The sequence below is a fragment of the Colletotrichum jinshuiense genome, chromosome 11 (genome assembly GCF_051148585.1).
Source record: "Colletotrichum jinshuiense chromosome 11, complete sequence".
NCBI classification, from domain to species: Eukaryota; Fungi; Ascomycota; class Sordariomycetes; order Glomerellales; family Glomerellaceae; genus Colletotrichum; species Colletotrichum jinshuiense.
In genome coordinates, this window is record NC_139304.1 from 256,108 (window position 1) to 280,043 (window position 23,936).

Genomic DNA, 23,936 nt, shown 5'->3' on the forward strand with positions numbered 1-23,936 from the left:
GATGATGATGCTGGTGCCGGTGCCGGTGCCAGTGCGCTTGAAAATGATGTGGTGGATTGGGGAGAAGGGGTACAAAAGATATAGCGAAGAAGAATGAAGCCCGAACATAGCCCCAACACATACCGTTTCTCTAGACCCTTGACCCTACTACTACCTTCTGATGACAACGGGAGAAATGGAGCCATTCAAATAACTGTCCTTCTCCGTGCGTTCTTGAAGTTGACATTTCTAAAACCCGTCATCCTCCGCAGGAAGCCCTCTCCGCACTCCACGACAGTCCCCTCCACGATCCGATCTTATCCAACACCCCGACGGCTACGACGGCCCTACTGTTCCTCTGTCGACCGCACACTCGACTCGAGCCCCTTCTACCATGTCAACAGCGAAGATGGCGCCAGCTATCCGGATGTTCCCGGCCCCCAACCGGGAGGACATTGGAGCCACATGAGTGAGCCTCTGTAGCCTTGCGACGGCGTGTTTGACAATAGATAAATAGAAGCTAGCGGTTGAGTCTGCGGATGTTTCGGCCACGGCCGTTGTGTCTGTCTCCGGGGTAGACAGCGGTGCGACCTCTCGAACAGCAGCATCAACAGACTCAGCATCGCCCACCACCTTCCCTTCCTGGGGGGATCTCGGTTTACAGCTTGCACATTTTAAGCTAATCGTTGGAATCACAGGTTACCCGTGCGGGAGGTATTCGAACGTAAGCAACGAAAGGTCAAAACTGGTACTGTTTTCTGGTTGTTGTGTATCTGCGTGTAGAAGAGTAGGTAGGTTGGCAGCAGCAGCAGTAGTGAAGATAGTGCTGTTGGCAGCCCGCAGGTTGGATCTTTGGGTTCCGCTGCCGAGGCCGTTGCCGCGGACGGCTGCTGCTGCTGGCCAGCTCCCTGTATTCTGGCTGAGTAATCCAACAGTAACAAGACGCTCGTTTGATGATTTATGGACAAGTGTACTCGCATTCTCCACCCGCTACAACCGCTGTGCCTTTTGCTGGAACCCAATCAGGAACATTTTTGCATTGTATCTCTGAGCCATAAACTCCGTCAATTGTACCCGAAAGACTAGCGCACGCCGGTATGCGGTCATTGAAGAACTGGTCAAAAGTGATTCGACCAGGGCATGTTTTATGGGGTATGTGACAATATTTGGCCGAGACAATGGAAGTTGAGACCAGTAGAATAAGTGTTGCCTTCACTAGAATGTGTTGTCAGCTGGATAGAACCAATCCTGGGTTGCAAATGTAATTACTTATGTGAATGATGCGCTTAGTCTTGGGCGTGAAGCAAGTCGTATTTAAAAGAAATAAAGATTTTTAGTTAGACGTCTGAGGTGTTGAGAGCAAGTAGTGGTCTGAAATAATAGAGGGGTGTTGAGTACGATGATATAGCTGAAAGCTATGAGGTTAGGAAAAAAGACGGCGACTTCTTTAATTACTTTAAAAAGTAAGCACGGAGGTCTATCTAAGTTTGACTTTAATTAAATGAGACTAAAGACGGCGACTTCTTTCTCTTAATTTAAAAAGAAAGCACAGAGGTCTATCTAAATTTGACTTTAAATAAATTAGACAAACAAGGACAAATCAATAATATTTCAAAACAGAGTTATAATAGGCAATAAAAGTAAACAACAAGTTGTCTTTTTTATGTTAAAAGATCAGCATGGAAGGTTATATTGAACTTAAATAGATGGAATAGAGCGGAGCTAAACATTTGCCCTATTAAGCATATAAACAATAGGGCCGGTTTGCCCCTGTTACAGCAAACCACCCTACTATTAGTAAGTAGAGGATGTATTTAGGCCTGATTAGGGTGAACTTGAAGACATAATTATAAGAATTGACATCAACATATAAAGACAGAATTTAACATAACTGAGTAACGGCGGGCAGTCTACATATTGCAGCTGGGTTGGCGGTGGGTATATCGGTGGGCTTGCTCTAAGCAACAGGAAATATGGCAGCCTCATGCAAGGGGAGGGGAACGACACTGTCTGTAAGCGTCACGCAGGATTTAGGGCCGTCAGGGCGGCCACAACGCTGCGTTCAGGCAAGTCGAGCGGCGTGCAAGCCGCAAGTGCCTGAAAGAGAACAACAGCCAGCAGTGCGACGACGAGGGCGGCCCTAAAGTCCGCCGCCGACTTCTAGGCGGATAGTCGTGAGGGCGAACGTGAGGCGTCGAACGAGGAGGCATGGGATGAGCCAAGGTCAATGACGTGTGTGGTCTCGTGAACGTGGGGGTGGACAGGTTGAACAGGACCTACTGCATGACGATGCAGTTGAGGTAAACACCGTCTTGGTGCGTGAAATATGCCCACTGCAGGGTTCACTCCAAGCAAGATATGTAGTTGTTGGATGCGTGACGAGGCATGCGGTGGAGACACGTTCAGACTGGTCGGATGGGGGTGGCTCTGTCTGGGACTGAGACTTCGGCACGGAGGGACAAAGATGGCGAGCCAAGGAAATTCAAAACAACCCCATGCTTCATCCGCTGTACCGCTTCATGGGATGCGCATCACTGCTTGGGTGTTTTATGATGGTGTAAATATGCTCGAGACAGGAGGTAAAGCAACCCGCTGGGGGTTAGAAATCGAGCTCTCTTGCATTGCAGCGATATCGATTGTAGATGTGATGCGACTGGTGGGTGGGGAAAAAAGAGAGGCGCAAGGTGGGCGGCGGCTTGAATCAAAGCAGACAAGATGTAAGACGCAGCAAAACAAAAGAAGGAAAAACCGACCAAACGACTGGGAGTGGGAGTGGGAGTGGGAGTGGTGGTGGTGATGGTGATGGTGATGCGCATGCGTCCAACCGAGAGAACAGCCGAATAGAAGCAGAGAGAAGAGAGTATCAACAACAAGACCAAGTCCAAGTCCAAGTCCGGACCAGAGGCAGCCACCGCCTGCTTCCTCCAGCTCCCTCTTTCTCGCGATGTATGCGTCTTCCACTCTCTCTCTCTCTCTCTCTCTCTCTCTCTCTCTCTCTCTCTCTCTCTCTCTAGACTTTCGACTGCCTCATGTTGGACGGGCATTGGATCCGATCCGGGGCAGCTCCGGCCGCGGTGCCCCACCTGCCGCATACGGCGCCCGGGCGCCTACGATTGGCTGGCTGCCCAACAGAGGGCGGTCCGCTGCGATTTTTCGCAGCAAAGCGCTGTGAAAATGCGCCAACTACAGTGACACGCTCCGTCCTCCTCTCACTGCCTCGCCCAGAACAAGGCCAGCGCAGATTCCAATGATGGCTGCTGCCACCGGATGGGCGCTCCTCCTCGTTCTTTCGTGTCCCAATTCTCTTTTCAACAGGAGGCAAGTGAAGTAAGTGCATGCTGAAGCTTGACGGGTCTTATAGGGCTTCCATCTACCCATCCATCTTACCTTTGGCCAGCTTTATTGGCTATCCCACCTACAAGGCGTTTCCGGAATTGTTATATTGTCTATTAGAGGAGGGCTGAGTCTGGCTGAATCATTTGCTGAACTTCATCGTTGATGAGATACGGCTCGGTCGGCCGCTAAATCCTCGATATTCGTTGCCTATCCCGCCGACCATGCACTCCCGCCCTTCCTCGACGCGCTCTCGGGAACCCCTCATAAACGATGCGGCAGTCTCCAATCCGGCAACGTCTTTCTCCAGCACACCGCAAAAGTAGCCCACAAACGCTGGGTGCTACTCTGTACCGTGACATCTGAGCCTGCTCGGCTCTGTTGTGCTCTCGGCACCTGCAGACAGCCCGATATTGCCCCCAAACCGAACTCCACCATCTGCTCGGCCAGGCTTTTGCTGGCCACTGGTCTGCACCTATACCGATACAAGTGGTTTCCCAACACCCGCCGCGACACTACCTCTGGATCGATTCATCCCTTCGTTACCTTGGTCGGCGTCTTGAGGGAGATGATCACTGCGCAAGGACGACACCCCGCGAGCAACAGAAGCCGACAAGGCATGTAGCCGCCGATTAGAGGGTGCTTTGCATCGGCTTCTGCTTGCCCTTGCTGGACATCTCCCCATAAATGCCCCAAGAAACGATCCAAACTGCCGACACCCACCGTGAACTCGGCCACGTTGCTTTGCACCTCGCCGAGCAGGGTACACAACTACCCATCGCTTGATTCGATGCCGCCTGCAGGAGGGGGTGCCGTCTATGTGGATTCTTACGCACTGCGCCCATCATTGCCCTCGTCGCCGCCATCGTCATGTCAGATGTCCATGCAATCCAGCATGAGATGAGTATAAACGACTGTTTTGGTGTGGCATTGATCCAGCGGTCGATGGCGGCCGAAGGAGCTGCAGCTACTATTGCCTGCACTTTCTGCCTGCCGAGCCAAGAAATGCCGAGTCCGGGTTGGGCGACTGCCAGGTCCGCTGTGGCGAGATCGGCTCAGCTGGTTAAGTAACCCCGGCTAACCAACCCATCATCTTCCTTCAATGCCGTCCGCGCCAAGACACTATCTCGTCTGCAAAACACGCAGTCAACACTGGCGGGTTTTGCTCGAGCAACTCGCAGATGGCATACACAAGCCATCACTGTTGGATTACTCAGCCAGAATATGGGGAGCCGGCCAGCAGCAGCAGCCGGCCGCGGCAGCGGAATTCGGAGATCCAACCTCCGGGCTGCCAACAGCGATATCTTCACTACTGCTGCTGCTAACCTGCCTACTTTCTCTTGTACAAACATAGAACCACCAGAATACAGTACCAGTTTTTATCCTTTTGTTTTACGTTCGATTTACCTCCCGTACAGGTAACCTGTGATTCCAACAATGGGTTTGCGCGCTGTGTACATGATGTTGGCCTGCAATTGAGCGTCAATGTCAGCTTTACAAGACCAGCTAGGATAACTCGTTATGTCTAGACCGGCCCAACCGCGCCAATCATCTGAAAAGGCCGGGATATTGACCCACGACACCCTAGACCACTCGGCCGCTCCGGTCTTTGTAAATGTAGCTTGGCTCGATGAGTGCTGCATCTGCTTGTGCCAAGTTTTGAACACGCCAATCTTGCGGTCCCAATCCAAGTTGGAGGGGCTCTCGCCAAGCCTAGGATTGCGCTTCACAAAATGGCTCATGCCGTTCTCGGGCTTGCCGTTGAGAGGAAGGGATGGTGTAGATGCTGCTATAGAGAGGGCAGGTATGCTTCCCTTGAAGAACAGGGTGGGATGTTAGTTAGTAAATAGCTTTGGGCGGTGTGTGGCTGTGTGTGGCTGTACAGGGATGTGATGCAGGCGATGAGAATGCTCAAAGAGATGGAGATGTTACCGGCCACGATGGATAAGAGGATCAGCAAGGACGGCAATTGGTTCAACGGCATCAAGAGGCGGGTGTTGGGGGTCAATAAAACTGGGCCCAAGAAGGCCGAGGTTGTCGAGAGGAGGGCGGGCGAGAGGTGTCAGCTCATCGACGAGGCCATAGCGTCGCGGGAGCTTATGCTAAGCGATCAAGACATGTTTTCGACGGCGTAGGTGTTGTATCAGCGGCGTCAGAAGTGGAAGACATCTTGGACGAGGCTGTTGCTCTTAGGGACGTGCTGGTTGCGCAAGCACGAAGGCGGCGAAGCGAGGAGGATGCCCAACGATTGACACCAAAATGGAAGAGATATTGGCTTGGGGTGACGGGGAACGACAAGAAAACATGGCCGACCATGTCTGTAGTGGGAGGAGCAGGAGCAGGAGCCGAGGCGTGGGACGAGACAGCATCAAATGACGGCGAACGAAGCCGACAACAACAGCAAGGCGGTAGTGTCGGCGCCGCGACTGCGACTGTGACTCGACTCAAGACTGATCACATCGGTTTGGCTGAGATTAGACTCGGTCACTTGTGGCTAGTTAATTCTGCGGTGGCTGGAATAGGAGGTTATGTCAGCAGCTGAACTACTTGGTTACGTTAACAGGGGTCATCCAAACTTACCTAAGGGGGCCAAGAGGGCATCCGTCGGCTGCTGCTGCTGTGTCAGGGAGGTTGGCAAGGATTACGATAACAAATTAACAATAGCGGCGCTGCATGGTTGCGGGCCGAGCCTTAATAGCCTACTTGGGGGTGCGCCTCTGACTAACAAGGCAATAGCCTATGTCGTCCTGGCCAATGAGGATGAAAACCGAGGCCTGTATGTTTGATACGATCCATTATTCTATATGACAGGATAACACCCTGTCTCTATTACCAATTTGCTTCTCGCCGCCATCATCCTGTCCTAATGATGATTGGTTAGCTGCAGGCTATGTGGTCGGCCTCTCTATTGTTGACTACATTCTGCTAACTCGTAACAGGGCCCTGGCATTAGCGCTGATCGAGCAGGGAGCCGACCGGCCAATAGCAAAAGGTTCGCTTACTCATCGCCATTTCAGCTGATGACCGTGCAGCTGCGGCTGATACTCAATGCTACATCACTGCAGCTGACTGAATAGTAACTGACTGTTTTGCAGCTAAAGTCCAGTAGGCTGATTTTATGTCGCATAGCCAGCGTTGGTTTGACTGACTTGGGTGTTATAAGTATGACTGAAGACTGAACAGATAATTCAAAAGTGCTCCTTCTCGTGAGCACAATCCTTTTACTCTACCTTAACCAAACCAACCAAACTATAAAGCTTACTACTTTTGTTTATCCAAAATGCTTCTTCCAAAGACTTTAGCTGTGCTTACAGGCTTCCTGGGTGCTGCCTCTGCTGGCGTACCTAGAGTGCGTGGCGTGGAAACAGGTGTCGTCACACAAGCTGAGGGCCTCGTGACCCGTGCCGAGCCATGGGTCGAAATCACATTTTTCAACGACTGGGATTTCAAAGGCAGCAGCCAAAAGTTTAGGACTGTGCCAGACGGTAAATGCTGTAAGTACAAACACGACAGAACACAAGCCCTTGGTGACACCCTGAGCGATGTTAACAGCAAACCACAAATAGATGATGTTGCACCGGATCGGCAGAATACCATCTCATCGCTCATTGTCGACAATTATGACCTGGGCCGACGACAATGCTGGTTTTACAAGTTTGTTACCCCCCCCTTCATGCACCACAGATCGCTCTTTCTCGAGCCTGCCTTATTCAGTGCATCAGAGTATATATGAACCCGCTAACTGTGGAAATCGGTAGGCAACTCTATTGCGCTGGGGATGTCCTACTTGCAAGGGCGCCTGTGGCTGTCAACCTGAGGAACTATGGCGAGTTTAACGACAAAATAAAGTCGTTCAAATGTGAGCTTTATAGCGTATGATTCTACGGTTGGCTAGGCACACTAGGGCCATAGAGCGTTCAGCTTTAACCCAGAGTCTCCATTGATATGAATGTATCGCTAGCATTGTTTCCACTTGATAGTTTTTTTTTCAGTCGTGTCGCGCGAGTTGAAAAGTTTCTTAATGGAGTCAATGCAGTCATCTTTCTCACATACGGAAACGCCGTTACCTAGTGTAACAACATAGTTGTGCTCCTCGGGCCTCCTTATCATAGATCCTGGAATGACTCCAGTTGATCGTGCTTGAGGGTTGCTTTCCCTGGCTTCCTTGCAGAGGGTTTTGTACTACTCATTAGTATGCTTTTTTTACTAGCGTCGTGCCTGTATCTAACGCTTGAATGGCATGTGAACCCTACCGTAGTAGTAAGTATAGATGATTTGATACTAAGGGTGACAGAACCGAGTTCTATAACCTTGGCAAGAGTTAAAGAAGGTAATAATGGTAAGTTGGCAAGCATTAGTGGGGGATCTATGCATGTAAGCGGGAGGGCATGGAGAACCATGTATGTGAATTTAAAGAAAAGTCCATGTCACGTTGCGACCGACGTGGTCGAGCATGCCCATGCCGAATGTCGTGCCGACGCCACTGCCACCTGGCCAGCCCAGCGGAGAGGTCTTAGGGGCTAAGTTTGTGTTTGACAGCAGCATGGGAATTTATAGACTTTCTCGAGACTGAGCTGTAAAGTGTGCACTCAGTGTTTTTGTTGCCAGCCTTCGTGATGGCTTTGATGCGGCTGGCCTGAAGCCCCTCTGATTCGGAGACCCTATGTTAAATGCGCCATCACAGTCTGGCCTCGTGACTGTCGCTGCCTCTTCTGCAACCCTTAATCCCTACATCTTTACTGAGAATTAGTTAAAGGCAGCTCTTTAGGTAATGCCTAATGGTAAGTTATAATTAAGATAACGGAAAGCCATTTGTGTTAACATTTGAGTTGCAGATGTAGGAACCTCCCGGTCTAAGTGGCGTTGGCTCTAGTCTTGCAGGATCCGATACAACGGTGACAGCCATCCGCGCCACGCTTCGTTACATCATCACCAGCCCCCAGGTGACCACCGCCCTTCGCGCGTAAATCGAGATCACGAAGACGCAAGCGCGTGGGATACTATATCTGCAAGCCGTAATCAAGGAAGGGCTTCGTATCTTCCCACCCATTGTGGGTCGGATATTCAAGGAAGTGCCCAAAGGCGGAAACACGTTCAAGAGAGTTGTACCTTCAAAGACATGCTGATGTATGAAGAGACAGAATTACAGTGTTTAGAGAGGGGGGTAACTGGGCGTGGGCTTCCAGTGGACACTGTTGGAGATTGACTGTAAAGAGAGGGTTGAGAATTTACCTTATTATTTAGTAGTTACCTCTACTACAGTTGTATGTATTTATAAGTGAATTTGTAGAAGATCTCTAGATTATATAAAGAAAGGAGTATTAATGTGATGGTGTCTCTAATGTCTGATCAGGCTTAAACTGCTCTGATTAGGCCTAAATACCTGCTGATGACTAAGGAAAAGACAGGATGGTGATGCAGTCAGGGGTAAAGTGGCCCTGCTGCCTACATGTCTGCATGGGCCGCGTAGGTTGAACCCCGCTCTATTCCACTACAAATAACTTTATATATGTAGTAATTAATTATTGCTTCTATAGAGTGACCACCTTTGTTTTGTCTTTATATCACCTTCCTATAGTTATTCTATTTTACAGGGTTCTATTCTATCTAACCGTTTATACTGTATATAAAGTTGTACTTGGCGCTAGGTGCCTATAGGACACGCCCTGGTAAGGCTATATTTCCAACGGGTTGTAACAACTAGACTGCCAAACGCTTATCTATGTTTTACATAACTAACCTAACACTGATGGACTTACTAAATTTAAGACCTAGACAGGTTACGAGGTGTTAAATATACATTAAGCGCCGGCTTTTCCCAGACAACATAAGCTTTCTGGGGCTCAATCCAGTTCTTACTATCATTTGCCAACCTTATATCGAAATTCCAAATAATCCTAGCTAGAATGATGTTCATTTCTGTGTATGCAAGGCTGATAGAGATCATTTCATTAGTTGAAGTTCTAACTGTAACATAGTGAAGGTTGGGAGGATAATTACTTCATTCCAATACAGTTTCTTGGCCCAAAGCTGAATGGCTTTCTTGCTTCCCTTTGGTCGTTGGCGAATTGAGGATCTCCCAACCAGCGCTCTGGGACGAACGAATCGGGAAGCGTGAAGTTCTGAGAACTTCGGTACATTGCCCAGTGTGGGATTCCGACGACGGTCTTAATAGATAGAGTAGCGCGAGTCAGCAAAGCTTTCACCGATCCTGAAATCCAAGTGGTCAAGTAGGGAAAGTTCGAACATACACCCTCTGGAACGTAAACGCCATGAAATGTATCTCCGCCCTTGTGTACTACACGCGGCGAAGAGTGTGGAACAGGCGGATGTAATCGAAGGGTCTCATCTATAACGGCCAAAAGATACGGGAGGCTCTGGACTGTGTTGACGTTGATATCTTCTTCAGCTTGGAAGGCCGAAAAGACCTCTTCAGTTAGTTTGGACAGGACATCTGGATGAGACGCTAAGAAGAAGGTGGCTGCCGATAATGCGGTTGATGACGTTTCGGAGCCGCCAAGCATGAGAAGAAAGGCGTTGCTAATCATTTCGTGTCTTTTTATTTCCTTTGTCAATCAAAAAGACGTCAGCCAATACTCAAAGCCCAATTGTAATGCCCATGTGGAATTGAGCCCTACCTTTTCTCCACTCTGTTTTATCATAGACTCCATGAAGTCTGGTCGGGATTCACCCTGCGCAATCCTCTTTTCTACATTGACAGCGGCCAATTCAAAGTTCATCTTTTCCATCCTAGAAAGCTCCTTTGGAATCATCGTTTTCAATACATGCTCAAATGGATGAAATCGCTTGGCCAGCCCGAGAAACAATTGATACTTGACGGTATGAGCTAACGCTTCTATCCAAGGGTGCTCTTTGGCTTCCTTAAGGCATCCGAGTGGCTCGCCCCAGGACAAGTCGCTAATGATGTCAAATGTGGCTCGGTTATACCATGACACCATATCCATAGGATAGGCGCCTCCATCGCAACGCTCATGTAGCCGTTGAAAGTGGAGATCGACGTGGGCGGAGATGAGGGGCTGCTGCGCCATTACGGCCTGCATGGAAAATCCGTGTGATAGGACACGGCGCATCCGACTGTGATCATCGAGGTTGGCACCAAATAAGTTGTGTTCGTTGCCAATAAATGCCAATGGTTCCTTCGCGTTTTCTGGTCTTCCTCCTTTGCGATGACCATTGTTGTCTTTCCAGGCGTCGGGATAGATGAATGAAAGCTCATTGTCGGCGATTCTAACGATGGGACCGTATTTGTTGTGTAGGTTGAGGAGGTCCTTGTGCGGCTTTCCGCCGATCTGGGAGATTGCATATGGGATTCGGCTCGCGGCCCAAGTTTTGGGTCCAGGGAAATTTCGCAAAGGATGTAGGAATACGTTGTGAAGCGCCCTTCCTATGGCGTAAGTCAAACACTACCAAGCCACGTAGGTTAGCATACGCGTAGAAGCTGGAAAAGGTATGATTTGGAGGCGGGAGGTTAATATGATTATAATGGAATTCATACTAGGGTAGCAATAAGGGCGAGAGCCGACAGAGGCCGGATCGCTTGCAGAGCGAGGCTCCCAACTGTAGTTGTCATGTTAGATGACTTAACTTAATAGAATAGTTTTGGGGATTTCTTGGTCAGATGATACAATTTGGAAATAGTAAATCAAGAGGAAAAGCTCTTGTCTATTATTCTGTCCCATTTATACTTTAGTGTTCAAGTCGACTCGATGCTGACGAAGTTGAATTGTACTGCTCTCGGAGATAAAACCTTACCCGGAAGCCGAAAACACATGCAACTCAAGTCTCTGACAAATCAGATTTGAATCGACGCCAGGGCCCAAAGAACCTACCGCCTTGAGTTTGATGATGTCAAAGAATATGCGACCAATCCGCAGTGTATGGTACGGTATACAGAGGCTCCCGAAATCCCAAGGTTTGCATCTCATCCCTGTCGATGCGGTGTCAAGGTCCGGCAGGACTTGCTGCGGTGGAAGCGCCGATCTTGATTCAGGGAACGGCATTTCAAATGCATTTGGTTGGCTGGCAATTGTTTTAAAGTGGGGGTTTTTGGGGCAGGCGAATTCAGCCCCGACTAGATCCAACAGGTTAAGGACGAAATCCCCACGCATTTTTTTACTTTAAGCTTCCCAGTTGTGTTCTCCTTCTCGAACCCAGCACCTGCTTAGATTATCACTAACTTTTCAGTTTGCCTATGCCCTGTCACGTGAAAAAATGTTAGGTCGATGAGATACCACAGGATATTTTGGTTGTTCTTCTGAGTGGCTTTCGTTGTCAAAGCTGGTTATGTTTCTTATCGTTTTTCTAGTTAATCTTGAAATGAATCACTCATAATCACTGTCAGCACTCTTGACGACGAGAAAGTTCTCTCTTGGGACGATGGGAGGCTCTCACTAGACCAGTTCCGGGGGATCGCGGATGCCGTGCTCTAAAACGCGACCTCTGCCGTCGACCGTTGATGTACGGCTGGGAACCGGCCTGCAACCTATCCAAGATCAAGGACCGGATAGCAAACACCTCCTGGGGCTATTCCTTCATTTCGGAGCCTGCTAATAGCCTCTCTAAGGCCTACCTAGACCTCTTACGGCAGGCTTCTCTAGCTAGTATTGACGGCTTGTTGTCAAACAACAGGTAGGTGTGGTAAAGGGTCTAACGTTACCTTAGCGACAGCAAAGCGCTGTTGTCTAAGCTGCTTGTCCTAATCTACCTAATCAGTTGGCAGGCGGCTAGAGGGATAAAACTAACGAGTGTGGAACAACAGAATGGAGCTTCCATGCAGAGAGGTATCTACATATACACTGAGGCTTTCGTCATCATCACAAGACACTATAAAAGCTGGTGGGCTGTAAACAACAAGTTTCAGGTGGCTAGGTTCCTGCTAGACGCTATAGGCAGGCTTCTCTACCTCTACCTTGTCTACATTAAGCCTTTTACCACCATGCTCTAGAGGATGTATCTATATAAGGCTGATGTAGAGGAGTCATCCATCCTGTTCGTCTCGTACAGCCAGCCGACTGTGCCTTGTTCCACTGTGAGGCTCTCTAAAGGACTCGCGCAGGCCACTGCCCACCTTCCTGGGCTGGCAATAAACACCCGGATATACCGGCAGCTATCAATCGCTATCACCAAAAGGTTCATTAAACCGATCAGTAGTCCGTTTAACAGGCATGACGACAGGCCCTCCAACGCGCCTGTCGAGTCGGCATTCGCATGGCAAAGCGGGCACCGGCCCCTACAGCGAGCGTTCACAGACTAGACGGCGCATACCCTGACAGTCTCCAATCGGCCCTTCTGGAGACATAAAAATGGGTGTCTGGCGAGTGGCACCGTTTCCTCCAGCTGGAACATCCTGCTAGCCTATCTCAGAGCCCGTCTCGTCAGACAGGCGGACTGGCCCCAGGCGGCACACCCGACGTAGCACGTCCACAGGAGCCCGGGAGCAAGACCCGAGAGACAAACCGGAAGTGGCAACGTCTGGAAGCGTGCATTACCTCGCCCACCGCCCAGCGCCGTAACAACTAGGTGAACCTATAGAAGATGGAACACTCGTTATAAAGAGTTCCACTCTAGGTTGAAAACTAAATTTAACTGTCGCCTAGACACCATTATTAGCTATCACCCTACTGAGAGAATAATCGCTTCACATTAATTAATATAGCGGCTTTTAATATAAATTTATAACGGCATGATGTGGAACCTAGTTTAATTTCTATTTATAAACTCAACTGGATGATGGAATGGGGCGGGTGTTACGGTCAGATATCCGACAGTGGTGTTTTCTGCTAACATGGCGTTGCGGTTGATACTCTCACAGTGGTCGTTCGTGCTGTAAGTCGTTGTGGCGTTGCTTTGGGGTTCGTAGGCGTATGGTGATCAATCATACATCAATCGAGGGCTCGTAGTGTTCTTCACTAATATAGGATATAGAGAGTCATTCCGAGATGAATCACAAAGTTGATTGCTGAAGAGCTATGGAAGTCTGACCTCAGGCTTCCCTTAGCTCATCCTATATACAAGTCCTTGATTGCCTTTTGGCGTAATCCAGTGATCGCTGCTGTGGGTTTCTCTGATCGCTCATGGATCCACTTTGTGAGCGCTCATACATGTCAAGTGACTTGTACCATAGTTCTTCCATTTCCGAGTAAGCCCTGCTTACTCCCCGTGCTTATATCCTGCTTAGCCGCCAAGTTCCCTGTACGGTGTACCCTGGTCGGTTATGTTTCCAACAGGTTGTAACAAGTGGCTTTTGCTTTTTTTATTATTAATGTATTTATTTATTTATTTATTAAAAATTATATATTTATTTAAATTATATATTCTCTAGCTCTAACTCAACTAGTGGCGTGCGGTTTAGAAGGGCTACTGTCTACCTGTTATAGCGTTAAACAACCTATATATTAACTAGGTTATAGTAAAATAGTGGCTGTAAAGTTGAGACTTAATGTCAGCTTCTGTTTAGCACTCTTTACAGCTCAAACGTGAGTAAAAAAACATAATTGAAGACAAAAACGCCAGTCTTAATTGCAAATTTACTGTCCAAGATTCTACAAACAACTCTCCTTTATGAGTCTCCTCAACAACACAAGCCAGACATACCCTCTCACTCAGGCTTCCTTCCCCTCGCCAACAAAACAGTTCTCTCAACCTCGAACGGCCGCCCTTGGTACTTCTCTTCCATGTGCTTCCTCAGCGTCGGCATCAGCTGGGCCTTCAACCCGTCCCTCTGCGCCTTGGTCCAGAACCGCTCCATGACGCCGTACATGAAGGCCTGGAACACGGTGCACCACTTGTCGACGCTGCTGAACGCGACCCACTTGGTCACGACGTCGACCTCGACGTCGACGAACCCAGCCGCCTTGAACATGGACTTGACGAACGAGGGCGACTCCCACGCCCCCGGGCCCCAGAGCGACGTCAGCTCGATGGACGACTGCGGCCACGCGACGGGCTGCTGGCCGGGAAGGGCGAGGCCCGCCACGGCGTCGCGGGTGTCGGGGATCCAGCCCTCCGTCACCCAGGTCGAGGTGGCCACTGTGCCGCCCGGTTTCGTGACGCGGTAGCACTCTGGCAAGCGTGTTAGAAAACATTCAAACACTCTTGGGGGGATGAGGACGACGTTACCTTGCAGTGAGGTGTACGGGTCAGCGATGAGCATCAACGCCATGGCGACGATGACAACGTCAAAATGATCTGACGGGAAAGCGATATTCTACCCCCCAAACCCCCCTGTCAGTAACTTTAACTTTTTTCATAACGACACCAAGACTCCCCAGTAGAAATAAAAGCTTACCATGATGTCAGCCTGCCGAACCTCACACCCAACCCACTTCTCCCTCACAATCTTCTCCATCACGACGCCGAGCTGCGCCTCGCTCGAGTCCGCGCTCGTCAGCCTCAGCTTCCCCCTCTCGTGAGGCGGCAGCTCCCGCATCATCTTCTGGATGTACGACGACACGACGCCCGTGCCGCAGCACATGTCCATGACTTTCAGGGGCGCCTTGGCCGCGCTCACGGCCTGGCACAACTGCGCGTGGTCGACGAGGCAGGGGGTCACGGGCGAGGTCAGGTGCTCGGCGTGGCGGTAGATGTTGCCTGCTTCCGGGTTGCGCCAGAACTCGACGAGGTTCGCCTTGTCGCCCGAGGCGTTGAGGGCCTGCTGCTGCTGCTTGTTGGCAGCAGGGGCGGGGCCGGGCTTCGTGGTGGTGGCGGGCATCTTGGTGAACTCGGGGTCCATGGGGATGGGGTTCAGTGTGCTGAGGATGGAAGACATTATAACGATATCGCTGGTGGTCTCGACCTGTGAGATAGATGGCCTGTCTAAACGATGGATATGCCGTAGTGCTAATCGGAGACTTTATAGTGCGAAGTTGTGTAGAATTGCACGAACACAGGCTTAGAGTAGCTCCAGAATTCAATAAATATTAACAAAAGCAAAAAACGAAATGGTCGCTCCTCAAGCTACTTAGGCAAAAATCCAAACTCCAGAGCCAAAGCTACCGCAAGGATACCCAGGGAATCTCGCGATAGGGCCACCAAGAGCTCGGTTAGACTCCCTTCGGAGCCCGGCTTATGGGAAGCCTAAAAGTCAATAGCTAATGCCAGTGTAGTTAGGCATCCTATATGATGTTGCGAGGCGCTCATCTATTTACTAGTTGCCGCCGGACTTTTCGGCCATATGGTAAACTCCCCGCCCCTACATAGCCTTTCCGATCAGATAGTAAACTCTACCACCTCTAAATAGCCTTTCCAAGGCGTCTACCGGTACAACAACTCAATTTAACCGTCTCTCGTCGAAGGTGCTGCACGTACCAAGCAGGTCGAGAACTTTAGAGCTTTCACCGCTCTCATCCCAAGCTCATCCCTGGTGCTCCCGGGGAGCGCCACCGACCAATTGACTTTGCGAAATTACTTCCCATCACCAGCCGTCCATGTTTAGATGCTGCTCAGCTGCTCAGAATCGTTTGCTGCTCGAGGCATGTAGCCACTTGCCAATCGTCTTCATCTCCAAGAGGGAAACCTGCAGCCAAAGACCGGGAACATAACCACTACTTACGCGTCACGGCGGGACGCTGCTTCTCCAGCGCTAGAGGCCGTGTAATGGAACGAATCTCTCGGGCTAGCAAGTCGTCACAGCTTCGACGGTTGTGAGTTGACAGGGCGGGCCACTGGGTTCCCCGAACCGCCGTCTCGCTTTCGGTCACAAAGTCTAATCCATCCTCTCATATGCTAAACCCTAATCGGCTGAACACCTACACACGTCTCCACAATCAAGACCAGCAGCAAAGGAAAGGTTTGGACCGCACATGATTTTCTCATCATCAATCGGGTAGCTTTCTTAGTTTGAATCCAAAGCAACAGCCAAGCCTTCCGGCGTGTAGCGCGCATCAATCGCACCGCATTTCAGACTGTTCTTCACACCACCTTAGACAATTAAACTCTAGTACAGCGCCCTGCAGGGCTGACAAGAACAAAAAGCTTAAAAGTGGTGGCTACAAGTCAGTTACATAACGCAATGATTGTAGCCTAAATGCAGTAATTAACTTAAAAACTAACACATACCACATAAGGCAAGAGTTTCAAGCAGAGCTTTCCATTATCTAGGAATGCGCCGGCGCCTAGAGCTGAGTTCGAGCTATCTAGCGTCCCCCGTTTCATATAGGCAAAGCAATCAATCTTGGCGTTACCTTGACGAAAAGCTAGGGGAGGGGGCAAATAGCCAAGAAGGCCATGACGTAAATTGCCCAGATAGGTAATTTTTGTTGAATCAGGAAATCAGCTTAGCTGGTATCCAACGCAACCTGGATTCCTTCCATCCATCTTCCACGCCAGGTCTGGATGGACCTGCGTACTGTCGTTAAGGTCCAAGAGCCGACACACCCTCTGATGATGTGAGTTGTTCTAGATGGGGAATTTAGTTGGCGAGAGGGAAAGCCACCAGCTTTGTGTCTCTGACCGCTAGGTGTCGTGGCAACCCACCGGGTCCACCCAAGCCGCCTCCTAACTGAAGGTTCGTGAATGCCGACACAAGCTGATTCTCGGGGTCGAGGGTAGAGGGTTTCTTGGCGAGCCTCACAAGAGGCAGTCCTGGAGGAGTTTGTAACCTCGGAGATGATGAGCCCGGGCCGTCGTTCACGAGACCGTAATACGTGTATAATCTGGCCAAGCGCTACATCTTGTATATGCGAGGCCAGCACCGTCGATGTTACCTCATTCTAAGCCAAGAATAGGCACAGTAACAGAGGTAAGCTTCTGCTCCTCAGGACCACAGGTCCTCAACCACACACACAGACACACACACACACCAAACAACAAACAACAGACAACAAACAAACAACTAAAAAATAAAGCCAAACCAAACAGCCACACACCAAAAATGCATCCACTAGCAGCCTCCTGCGTTGCTCTGCGAAATGACTGCGTGATGACGTGAAACACCCCGCCGGTCCTCTGCTACTGGCAGCCTTTGTCCACTCTCGCCTGCTAAACTTCACAAGCCCTCTCTTGGGATCCCGTTGCTCCTCTCCATTCCGGCTACGCCCACCGCATCCTCGCACCTTTCCCTTAGGACACGCCCCATCTATACCCCTTTGGCCATGGGCCATGAAGCAGCAGTGCAAGGCCCGCAAAGCGTGCCGTGGTCTGGCGGGTGGTTTCATCTTGCTGGAAACGAGCGGGGTCGCGGCTTGGACGAGAGGAGAGAGAGATCTCAATCAGGGCCCTGCCGCATTTACTTTTACCCCGTGAGATAGGTGTAGGTATATGGCAATAGTTGGGTTCCTGCGTCGACTATTAGACACGCAGTAATTATCTTCCAACTTCCAACTCACAACAAGCACTACATTCTGCAATGCACAGCTGCCAGGTGGCTTGCCGACGGCGCAAACTCATTGTCACCATGCTGGCTTCTAACCCCAAACCTTGCCCTTTTGTGCGTGGGGGTGTCTGTTTGTGCCACACCCACGCCCGTTTCCGCGTCGACCCAGACACAATACACGCAAACTGACGACAACGCCAACAATTCAAAAAAACACGAGCTCCGATCACAACGGCCCTTCCTTTTCCCCCGACCCTTCCATTGACGGCTTCAGCGTCGTGTGCTTATCCCCCGACTCCTACCTCAACTTGGGCGTCGACTCCTGCACCCGTTCCCAGATTCAACGTGTCCAACTGGGTTTCCACTCGGGCTTCCTCGCCAGCCCCGATCCTCTCTTGCTTCATATGTTGCCCTCCGGTTGTATCCAGCTGTGTCGCTCAACCGCCGTTCTTCACACCCCTCTGCCGCCTCATTATATGCACAAGCTGCCGGGCCTGGTTGACCTGACCCGCTTCCGACTCTTCGTCCCTAGCCCCGCCACGCCCTCTTCTCGTCGCCCTTTTCCACTATTTCCTCGCCGCTCTCGGCTGCGGCCTCATACGGGGCTGCTATCTCTCATCTGCCACCCCCTCGTCGCCCTCACAGCAGAGCGGGTTCCTAGAGCACTTGCCAGACCTCAGCGACGCAGGCCCCGCGCTGTTGCGGGTTGGCAAGGTCCTGCTTCAAACGGCTGATGGCGGCAGTTGTGTCCCTCACGAGGCCAAGCACTCAGCATCTGCTGCTCTGGAGGCGCGTGAGCCGCCTCAATGGGCCGCATTCCCCGGGAGGAGGGTAGTCGGAAGCTACTCCTAAGTAATTGTGTTTATTTCTAGATGTATCCTCTTGACACTTATAATTATCAATTTAAATGGTTTCACCCCTTCCTCTACTTGAAAAAAATCTAGTAAAACCTGTCGCCCAGTCTAGGCAGCTTTAGCGACAAGCCAGCAGAATGAATGTAGCCTTCATGCGTCCAGCACGGACTCCCATCTCAGCAAAGGAGACGTTGGGCTCCCCACGAAGTACAAAGACAGGGTACCCGCGAATGGCGACCTTGCGTCCGGTGTCAACGAAACCAGGGCCCCCCCCAGGGACCATGCCCAAGATGGCTTCGCAATCAGCATCGCTAAGCATTCCGTAGTCGCCCAATGAAGTAGACTTAAACTCTGGGAAGCTGGTTCCCTTCAAGTACGACTTTGCATCGTCGAAGCTAAGTGGCTCGTTGGCCTTTGTAATGATCTTGATGTTAGGGTTGGAGAACGAGCCGGCTCGGGAATTGCCATGAGCAATGACAACAATGGTGGTCATGTTGAAAGTTGACTGTTTGGTTTAATATAGTGAAATTTCTGGAGTTTAGGTGGATTCGTTAAAGTAGAGGGGGCTCTAATGTTTTCTAGACTGTAAGAACGCTGAAGAAAAATAAACCATGGCGAGCTATGGCGGGTTTATATGTTTTGAAAATAGGGAGAGGCTTGCAAGCCAATGACTCGGTATGTCGATGGGGTAATGTGACTCTGAAGTCTGAAAGACTTTACTAGATCTAGAAGAACGGATCCGGATCAACTAACAAAAGAGGGATAATGGCTCAGCTGGACAGGGTTCATGCCCTAGAATATGGAGACGGCTGAGTTGTGTAACAGCCAGCCACTTACATCTCAGCCAGCAGGGGTTAGTATGGTGGTCCTCTTGTTTTAGAGAGGCACTCAAGTGGGTTATAATGTCTTGAAGTCTAGGGTTGTATTTTATAATAATTTAGTAGAGGCTCCTGAGATGTAGTCCATCCATTCTAGGGCAACTGTCTGGGTGCCAAGAGGCCCCTTACTGACGGTCGTGTTATATCGTACGTCTGCCAATAGCAACTCTTCACTCCTCAGCTTCATACGGATACCATATTCAGCAATAGTTACAACCGGCACGGCTACAGAGACCCGAATTAGACACAAACCGACTGTCCTGCGGCCAGCAAACCCCGCACCCGGAGGGTTCTTCCGTAAGAGTAGGCCCTGCTGCGAGATTTGTTTGGACCCGGTGAAGTGGGATAGGATGTACCCCCGAGACATTCATACGATGTTTGTATGTCTTGCCACTCTTCAGCTCAGGTTCACAGCCGGTTGTGGTAACGATCATGTAGATAATCCGAAGTCTACGCAAGACTGTGACTAGGCTCTTGAGCTAGCCGGGTGACGGCGCTATACGGTCGACTTTTAACACCTCATGCCTGTGCGGTTGATCCGCTGCTTAGTGCCTCCAGCTGTCGTCGTATCCACAAGATCGCACGCAGTGGCGCGGTAAGGAAAATACCTAAGGAACGGGTTCAGCCGCATCCCGTACCGGCGCCTCGTGGCCAGAAACGTGTCTGCCACCAGTTGTCTGACTACTAGGTGGGAAGGCAACCGTGCTTTGTGGCTGGCTGTGTTGAAACTTTGCCCAACACGTGGATGTCTAGGTGGGTGATTTAAGCACTAATAGAGTTTTGCATTGTGTCTTGAGCGTACCTGGAAGATCGGATGCGGCAGTGGCGTAAAGCAAGTGCGGGGGCGGGTTCAGTCGCAGCCCCTACTAGGACCAGACACACTCCGATTGCAATCGATGGCAAGCTGCCTTGTAGCGACCTCGGGGTATACAACGCAACGAGGAGAGCTCAAGGGCTGCGCGGGTAGCAAGCCAGGTTAGAAGAGCTTGGGGCAATACACAATACACACATGCCTTACGGTACTCTACAGTTCAACATCGACAGACTCCTCCGCAACCACCCGCACATCCAGCTGCTGCACAAACCACCCCGGCTGGGCCACCCCGTCCCCGGCCCTCCCAAGATCGCCGTCGTCAGGCTCCAAGATAGGCGGCGCCGCGCCACCACCCGCAAGCCGCCGTCTCCCGCCCAGCGTCGGAAGGACATTCCTCGGAAAATTAAGGCGGTCCCTCGACGTCGCCACCACGACAAACCGGTCGAAGGTGTCGGGCTGAACAGCGCCGCGCACACTGTCCGATGGCGACATCTTGATGAAGAAGTGTGTCCCCTCGTTGGGCGGCGTCAGGGTTGGCGACTGCCGCGGCATGGGGTACGTCCGCGTCACCCGCCACGACGGCTCCAGGTCCAGGATCTCGAGGTACAAGTCCTCCAGCGACGCGTTGCGCACCTCGATCCCTAGACTGCGGCCTGCGAGGATGTCGATTGAGCCCTGAGGAACGGGTTTGAGGTCCGTGGCTAGGGAGGGGGGGCGGTTGAGTTGGAAACGCCGCGGTTCGGGGGGTTTGACGTCCTTGTCGAGGTAGCCGATTCTACTGACTGTCAGGCCTCGTTCCTGCTGCGCCGCGTTGTCTTTGGCGAGGTTGAAGAGGTTGTAGAAGACGGTTAGGTGGATGAGTTGGGAGAGCACGTCTTCGGGCTCTCCTGTGACTTCGACCTTGGCCTCGGCTTGGTTTGGGGTGAAGGAGACGGTGAAGCTGCCATCTTGTTTCACCAGCACCTTGAAGAAGGCCTCCCCGGCGTCTTTGAGCTCGACAACCCTGCTCCCCCTGCTGATGCAGTCCCGAACTTTCTGGACTACTGCATCAGGTGGCTCAGCGCTGCTGTCCGCAGCCGATACCCACGCCCCCTTGGGCTGCAGGACGTGGTCCTTCAAGATGCTGCGCAGACTAACAGCCGCGCAGCCGACCTGGACCTTCTCGAGGTTGGCAGTGTTCAACTGGATGTGCGCTTTGCAGGTGAAGTCCTCCACAGCAGTCACGCTGCAGGTGGCCAGCGGCGCCGTGTAGTCAGCAAGGCTGGCAAGCCGTCTGTCACTGGGGTAGATGGCGAAGATATCATCCTCGCACACGCCGTGCGCCACGCCAGCAGTCAGTCCCACCTTGAGCTTCCCGCTCCCCAACGTCTCGACGCTGGCGACGACCACGGCGGGCTGCACCACGCTCTCAACACCAAAAATATGGCAGTCGCCCCGGCCGCCAAACACCATGTCCTGGTCCAGCGACGTACTCTTAAGCTTGTGGTTCTTGAGCGTGTGCGCGACGAGGTTGGACACGACATCGCAGCTGAGCTGGCGCAGGCGATCTGCCCCTCCGTTATGGGCGCGGACAACGCTGGCGAGGCAGTCCGTGAACAGCCCCTTCCGCACCGGCGCATTGCGCGGCACCTCCTGCGCCTTCTGCTCCGGCCGGCAAGCAGCGAGAAAGTTGATCCCCTTGGACGCCGTCATCCAGTGCTGCACCACGCTCCCGCCGCGGCCCGCGTCGTTGCCGTCGTCCCGTAGCAGGCCCCAGGCATCTTCCAGGTCCTCCACAGACTGGATGGGCTTCCGATTTATATCAAAAAAGTTCTTGGCCGGGATGTCGTCGGACCCCCGCACAACGTCGCTGTTCCCGTCGTCGCCCCGCGTGGCCCCGCCTGAGTGGCAGCAGTCGAGCACGAAGGTGACCGTCGCGTCCTTGTCGGCTATCTGCTTCAGCAGAAAGGCAATTTCAACGTCACGGAGGTGGTCGAGCTTGCCGTCGTTGCGGGCAAGGACCAGGCACTCGTCAAAGGGCACGTTCTCGCCCTTGAGGTCGCCGAAGGCGGTCAACAGGCGGGTGCCGTGGCCCGAGTAGTGAATGTAGATGAAGTCGCCGGGCTGAGCGCCGTGGGCGAGGGTCTGGAATGCGGATGCGACGTTGGCGAGGGTTGGGAGGGGGTCATTGGGTGAGTCTGGCGGGGAGATGAGCTTGGTAATGCTGGAGATGCCGGCAACTTCGGTGAGGAATTTCTCGGTGGTAGTCACGTCGGAGAGGGACCCGCGCAGGTCGGCCAACGGAGGGCTGCTGTATTTGTTGATGCCTATCAACAGCGCTGATTTCCGGCCCTGGTTTGATCCCTCCGCCATGGTCTTCGGCCTTTAGTGTTTCTATCCGAGGGCTTATGGGTACTGGGCAGACTGGTGAAGCGATGAGTTGATAGAGTAAGACAAAGTTAAGGATCATGAACGGGTGGACGCGCGAGAAGGACGCCCGCCGGGAGGTTCTCGTGCGCTTATCGCCGGAAACTTGGAGCGTTCCAATGTACCGGTATGCACAGGTCATTCAGACAACACGGGTCGATGACACCTGTCACAGGTGTTTTCGAGCACGGTGAAGGACGCAGTATCTTCGTATTCGTAGTTAGGTGGTAGGTAAGGCTATTGCTGAAAGCTGCCCTCTTGGATTGCCTGGGGCACTCCAAGCTTCTTATACTCGTCTGGTCACATTTACTCTCTGCTGCTCCAGCCCTAGATCCTTGCGCCCGCGCTGATCGTTCCTCCTTATGCCCCTGAGGCCGTCTAGGTGCCAGACAACACCACTTGGTGATCACCGGTCTGGATGTGCCAGTAGAAACCGATCATCACAGAGCAAGCAGTGATGCAAGAGGATTTACTTGCCTGGTCGACCGCAAAAACTAACCTGCTGATCATTCTTAGACACAACAGCATGTGCGTGGCAGAATAGCAACTAATGCTCGACAGCTGCAGCGGTATTGACCGCAACTTTCACTTCCAGGCGGAGAACGCCACACGCATCTATTAGAATGTGACAATACCTTTTTAGCAGTAATAGAGGCGCCCTACATAACCTATAGGTGCTCTAAAAACTTATTGTGGCTGAGACCTGCAAGCGACTGTCTCATCCACAACGCACATCTGCCTAATCCATGAGGTATATCTGCGTATTTTACACTCTACATCTGCCTAATCCTCAAAGCACATGTGCCTAATTAAGTGCTCCTTGGAGTATAGAGATTACATTTCTAGCTATACTACGGTAATTACCAGTTGTATCCACGTTAAGCTCTTTACTAGCTTAGAATAAATGGCTTGATTAGTGAGTTAAAGAGTCCCGCGGGATTCACTTACATGTTGCATTGCAGTATTGGCAGTACTGTAGCTATAGTCTGCTTGGAGTGGTCTGGGTCTTGCGTAAGAGCCAAGCTGAAATGCAAGGGAGATGTACCTTTAATCATAGAAAGCGGTCAAGATGTCGAGATGGCCTGATCTTAGATTATCGAATGCGGGGTAAGATGCCGTGGAACCCATGTGCACACAGTGATCAAGTTGGAATGGAGCTTCGGAGTGATGGCAAGCTATTGTCGCTCACGGGGTTGACAACGCCGCCGGCAGTGTCTCGGGCATGGAGCCTGTTGGATGGTTTGGTCACTGTCTCCGAAGGCATACAGGTTCTATGACAGCTTCGACCAGGCGAAATTGGTATATCTAGTTCCGTCTTCAGCTGTTCGTTCCTCTCAAAA

At 51.4% G+C, this 23,936-nt stretch overlaps 3 protein-coding genes across 3 annotated transcripts; all 3 read right to left on the reverse strand.

The window, feature by feature from the left end:
* Positions 1-13,930: 13,930 nt before the first annotated feature.
* Positions 13,931-15,100, reverse strand: EsH8_XI_000055 (class I SAM-dependent methyltransferase; the record flags this gene model as incomplete). Its single annotated transcript, XM_083273963.1, has 3 exons — positions 13,931-14,394; positions 14,452-14,539; positions 14,621-15,100. The coding sequence occupies 3 exons, from the start codon at positions 15,098-15,100 to the stop codon at positions 13,931-13,933; spliced, it is 1,032 nt and encodes a 343-aa protein (XP_083120299.1).
* Positions 15,101-18,616: 3,516 nt separating this feature from the next.
* On the reverse strand, positions 18,617-18,991 carry EsH8_XI_000056 (uncharacterized protein; the record flags this gene model as incomplete). Its single annotated transcript, XM_083273964.1, has 1 exon — positions 18,617-18,991. The coding sequence occupies one exon, from the start codon at positions 18,989-18,991 to the stop codon at positions 18,617-18,619; it is 375 nt and encodes a 124-aa protein (XP_083120300.1).
* Positions 18,992-20,400: 1,409 nt separating this feature from the next.
* Positions 20,401-22,542, reverse strand: EsH8_XI_000057 (uncharacterized protein; the record flags this gene model as incomplete). Its single annotated transcript, XM_083273965.1, has 1 exon — positions 20,401-22,542. One exon carries the CDS (start codon positions 22,540-22,542, stop codon positions 20,401-20,403), a length of 2,142 nt encoding a protein of 713 aa, XP_083120301.1.
* Between the last annotated feature and the right edge of the window lie 1,394 nt (positions 22,543-23,936).